Genomic DNA, 6,000 nt, shown 5'->3' on the forward strand with positions numbered 1-6,000 from the left:
GTCTTTATTAGTAGTTCTGAATGTGACGCTTACGACTGTAAAATTTATGATAGAAATGGCAATCATTCCCAAAATGGATTTTTCACCCCAAATATGTTTGAAATACTTAATTTTATACCTCACATAGTTTTTGACCGTTCGAAATCCCACATATAATATTTTAAGCTTCTGAAAAACAGAACATTTCTTTTCAGAGTCACGACTTTTGGTTCACCCTGTTAGTAAAAAGAAGATTATATGTTAATGCTTGGGTGGCCAATTGAATGATTAGGGACTATGTAATTATACCATAAAAAAAAAAACTTAAAAAACGTGGATGAACCATTTATTACATACTCCAACATAGACACACTTCGGTAAGTGGCTACACCTACCCTACACACGGAATTGATAATCTGTTTGATTTTTTCCTAATTGTTGTATTATTACAAAGGTGGTAGGGTACAAAATATCTTCTAAGCCTTTAAATCTCCCACATCTTATGTTTTTTTCGAAAGGTAGATTTTTGAAAGTAAAAGTCGGACAAAATTAATTACCATGTACTTAAGTTCCATCATAAAAAAGGAAATGCTTTGTATGCAACAGCAACAACAATAATGATATCAAAATTACTTGATTGAAATCATATATAAAGTTCTATGATTGGATCTTAATCGACACAGTTCATTTGTGAATTTGTTAAAGGCATCTTTGGAAACATATCTTAAAACATTAGCTGAAAAGATGCGCTTAACAGGATTTTTGATTGCCGCAATTTTAGTTGCCACGGTGTCAGCAGGAGGATCAGGTGGTAGAGGTGGTTTTGGCGCTGGCAATCATTGGGGCAATAAACAAGGAGGTTTCGGTGGCGGTGGATATGGAGGTGGTGGTGGCTCTAACAATCTATGGGCAAATAAACAAAATGGTGGCGGTGGATATGGAGGCGGTTTTAGCTCAAATCCTTGGGCCAATAAACAAGGCGGTTATGGCAATGGCGGTGGTGGACATGGTGGCTTTGGTGGATACAATGGCGGCGGTGGAGGAGGATTTGGTGGTTATGGCGGCCATGGTGCTAATGGAGGATCCAATGGTTGGAGTGGTGGCAACAATGGTGGCTTTGGCGGCAATCATGGTGGCTATGGTGGTAATGGCGGCTCCTCCGGTGGTTGGGGAAACAAACACGGTGGCGGAGGAGGAAATGGATGGGCCAATAAGGGCGGTCATGGCGGCAGAGGTTCTTGGTAAAATCATGCAGGTTAAAATATACGGATAAAAATCCGCCAAGTTGTATTCAATAACCTTTGAAATAAATCGCAAGGTTGCATATTTTGTATCTGTGGAGTATAAATAAATAGTTGCATATTCTTACAAAATTGATTTTTATTCTTTAGGAAGCGAATCTTTAAATTCTAATATGATAAGTTGAACATTTCGTATTTGCAATTAGTTCGAGATGGCAACATTCTTAAATATTTCTTCATAAAATTACCCTACGATATTTAGAGACTGAGCTATTTTTTAACAGAATCAGCAGTAATTCCCCCTTTTAAATATATGTATCATTTGATACGGTTGCGAATAGTGGGAATGATATGGGGAAAAGTGTTAATCTAAACACCCAAGTGCCAATACCTGGGTTCCTCAATGAATATTAGGGTGGGCTATCAAGTTTTTACCGTTATATGTGGGCAATACGAAGACGTGAACCTGCATAGACAATTTTCTGTCATAGGTTGAGGTACCCATTACGAACTTCAAATACAAAAATTGAAATCACTCCCGTGAATACTGCCGCTAAAATCTTAATATCGGCAGAAACCTTTGTATGGGGGTATTCGATATCGTGGACTTATATAGACAGTTCTTTTCCAGGGGATAAAGTACTCAGAAGGAACTCCTTGTCTGGATTTTCAGCCAATTCCATTGAACAATTTGAGAACAATCATCAAAATATCGAATATCGGGAGGTACATATATGGGGAAATATGATATCGTGGACTTAGATAGACAATTCTCTTCCAGGGCAAAGTACTCAGAAGGAACACCTTGTGTGCATTTTTAGACAATTCCGTTGAGAAATTTGGCTACAATCATTAAAATACAGGATATGCAGGGGTATCGTTATACTGGGGTTATACGATATCCTGGACTGGTATATCCCATCTTGACCAACCTGCAGACATAAGACTGACCTGTGCAAAATTTGAACTTCTTATCTTAATTCGTTTTGACTCTAGACGGATGGATGGACAGGGCTAAATCGTCTTCGAAATTTACACTCTCTATAAAATGGTGGAGGGTGTGTTTCGATACGTTGATGGTGATTCGTCGATACTCACTGTTGCAGATTATCGGAACAAAGCTGAAGTCCGTTAGGAAGTTCGAAGAAAACAATCTTAAGGGCATCTTCAATATGACACGCAGCTGTAGATCTGTGATGAAACCTGTCGAGGCCCCAAGAAGGGCTTATCTGGGAAGGTGGTATTGAAGAAGCCAAGGCCTTAGCTCCGTTCCAAGAAAGCCTTTAAGACGCTAGAAAATGACGAACAACCCTTCAAACCAAAAAAAAATCAAGGCAAAGCCCTTCTCTAAACCATCAAAACTGACTCAGATCACTGAGTACATCAGTTGCTTCATCAACTCAAACTGTTACAACGGTGTAAAAGGTGAGTCAACGAGTGAACCGGGCAGAACATTTTGTTTGCTGAGTTGCCAATATCCTCTCAGTCAATGGCCGCATCCTGAACCTAAGAAATATGGAATGCCGCTGTCGGTTCAACTGTTCAAATGGCAAAAGTAGACAGTGGTAAGCACACAGATGGGAAGGTGAAAGTCGAATCATCTGGCTGGCAATCTCGAAAAGATATTCCTGGTACCTTCTATTTATTACCAGGTCTGATCCCAGAATCGCGGAAGGTATATACGGCAGTATAAGATATATGACTTCAAAATGTGGTAACATTGATCCTGACTGCTACATACTTTGTAAGGAGGACAGTTATCATGACTACACCATTCTACGTAAGGATAAAGAAGGGGTAAAGACATAGGAGACTCTAAACTACTTTTTTCGACGTTATTCCCATCATCATACATAGGTTTGTTATAAGCAAATCCTGGCTACGCAAACTACCCTACCACTAAAATACATCTTCTTTTTCAATCACCAGTATTTTTTCTACCTAGGATAAATACTATGGACTAAAGGTTCTCATAGCTAGATCGACTCAGCTCGGCTCGGAGATAGGAAGATCCATATATACTTTTCTATGTGGGAAACAAATATTTCGAGGTGTTACATAATTTTTGGCCCAATCAAACTTATAGTACCCCCAACACATAGTGTTGTAGGGTATAACCAGTAAGTTCGGCCGGACCGAACATTGAATGCCCTCCACCATTTGAAAAAAATTTGGAAATTTTCAAAAAAAAATAATAAAATTCGTTAAAAATTCTTTTTTAAATCTTAAAACCAGTAAAGAAAGTCCTAAAGTCGGGCGAGGCCGACTTTTTGATACCCTACACCACTTTGCTAATTTAGTAGAGCTCCACATAACAATTAAAAGTTTTTATGGGAAAATTCAATCATACACGCTATGATTATAATTATAATTTAAAGTTCAAAGGACTAAATATGCCGAATCATTTGTATCTTTTAAATTCGGTCTTGTATTGCCCATTTGGTGCAAAATTAATTTAAAATCGGATAAAGATATATAAAGATATATATAACCATATATATGGGAGCTATAGCTATATCTGAACCGATTTCGATCATATGTGGCATACTTATTTTCAGGCCTAATTTGATATATTTCCCTGAATATCGTTGTTACGGAGTGCATATCTCGGCTGTGGGTAACAAATACTACAAACCGGATGAACAATATATATAGGAGCTATAGCTATATCTGAACCGATCTTCACCAAATTTGACATACTAGCTTCTAGACACAATTCGGTCGTAAGTACCAAATTTCATCCCATTTGGGCAAATATTAGACGTTTGGTGCACAATAAATGGTAAATCGGACGAAGTTATATATGGGAGCTATATCTAAATCTGAACCGATCTCGATAAAATTTAGCAAATGTATTTCTGAGCTGTATTTGATATATTTCCTCAAATATTGTTGTTACAGAGTGTATATTACGGCTGCGGAGGACAAAAATAACTAATCGGATGAACAATATATATGGGAGCTATAGCTATATCTGAACCGATTTCGATCAAATTTGGTATTCTTATTTTTAGGCCTAATCTGGTTGTATGTGCAAAATTCTATACTATTCGGACTGATATTACATGTTTGGTGCACAATAAAAGGCAAATCGGACGAAGATATATCTGGGAGCCATATCTAAATTTTTACCGATTATCTCCAATTTCAATAGGGTTCGTCCTTGGGCCAAACAAAAGATCTTTGCAAAATTTCATCTGGATCGGGCAATAAATGCGACCTGTACTTTGTTTACAAAAATACATGGACAGACGGGCGGACGGACATGCATAAATCGACTCAGAATGTGATTCTATGCAGATCATCAAAAGGAACTATGGGTCTATCTCGTTCCCTTCTGCCTGTTACAAACAAATGCACAAAGACATAATACCCTGACCACCTTGTGGTGTAGGGTATAAATACCGAATATAGCCATTATATTGACGTCTATACAAAGACGTGGACCTACATAGTCATTGTTTGTCATAAGCCATTACGAAACTTGAAGAAACCGGTGAATAGTGTAGCTAAAATCATCAAAATGCCGCAAAAAGGGAGGTACTGTTACTGTCAGAGCTATACAAAGGCCTGGGAGTGGATTCTTGTTCTATGAAAATATGAAATGAAAAATATTCCCTTTTATAAAATTTTTCATTTGACATTTCTTTCCTTTACAACAGTATTCATTTCACATTTTCATAGAACAAGAATTGAGGCCCAGCTCTACCCAAAAATCCCAAACCCAAAAATAAATAAAATGTGGTAGCATTAAGTACTCACCTCAATCATACACATCCCACTTTCAAATTTTAGGATTTCGCCCCTATCGCCTTCACAAAAATATGTAACAAATATAGTGCACATAAGTACAAATTTCCAAAACCTGCATATCAATTCTAAAGTCTAAATTTCCAAAAATACTTAGACTTAAATCCCATTTAGAGTTAATTTTCAAATTGCATAATGCCATCTCTATCGGTTCACAACAATTCGCCCAAATACAAATTGTACTAAATTTAGTAGCACGTAGTACACATAAGTACGAATTTTCACAACTACCTACCTACTTCAGTTCCGAATTTCAGCATTTCAGCTTTAACGGTTCACCCTAAATCGAAATTGTGCCAAATGTAGTACCATTTAGTACTTTTCGTGCTGATAAATACAAATTTCGAAAACTACAACCATATCCCAATCCAACACCAGCTCCATTCGTTTCTCTGAATTTAGTACCGTTTAGTATTTATACCCTTTGATTGGGCCAAAAATTATGTAACACCACGAAATATTGATTTCCCACATAGGAAAGTATATATGGATCTTCCTAGCTCGCCGAGCTGAGTCGATCTAGCTATGTATGTCCGTCCGTCCGTCTGTCCGTCTGTCCGTCTGTCCATGTTAATTTGTAATCACTCTACAGGTCGCAATTATGGTCCTATCTTCACGAAATTTAAAATGGAGGTAGGGCTAGGGTCAGAATAGAACCTACCCATTTGTGTGGTCATCGGATAATAGTTAGGATGTAAAATAGACCATATTTTTTTTTGGTGAAAAAATTCAAAATTTTTCATTAAACCGCGAATATTTTAAATCCTGGCGAAATCGCAAAGCCATGACAAGGTTACTTCTGATCTTTACATTGATGATAACATCCAACAAAACGGATATATAGCAAAATATGCGCGATATATATGTTTATCAAAGAAGATATGCTTGAAAAATGTCTTATATGTCGAGAACGGCTGAACTGATTTCGATAGTTCTCATTAATTCAGAATGGCCTCTTGGCAGGAAAGAA

At 37.3% G+C, this 6,000-nt stretch overlaps 1 protein-coding gene across 1 annotated transcript; it reads left to right on the forward strand.

The window, feature by feature from the left end:
* The first annotated feature begins 645 nt into the window (after window positions 1–645).
* LOC101898824 (uncharacterized) lies at window positions 646–1,352 on the forward strand. Its single transcript, XM_005181712.2, has one exon. It carries the CDS (start codon window positions 724–726, stop codon window positions 1,222–1,224), a length of 501 nt encoding a protein of 166 aa, XP_005181769.2. The 5' UTR covers window positions 646–723; the 3' UTR covers window positions 1,225–1,352.
* The last annotated feature ends 4,648 nt before the right edge of the window (window positions 1,353–6,000 follow it).

This window comes from Musca domestica, unplaced genomic scaffold (genome assembly GCF_030504385.1).
Source record: "Musca domestica strain aabys unplaced genomic scaffold, Musca_domestica.polishedcontigs.V.1.1 60, whole genome shotgun sequence".
Classification (NCBI taxonomy): Eukaryota; Metazoa; Arthropoda; class Insecta; order Diptera; family Muscidae; genus Musca; species Musca domestica.

Bases quoted from the DNA above. Each gene is read 5' to 3' on its own strand.
- LOC101898824 (XM_005181712.2), top strand. From the start codon at position 724: ATGCGCTTAACAGGATTTTTGATTGCCGCAATTTTAGTTGCCACGGTG.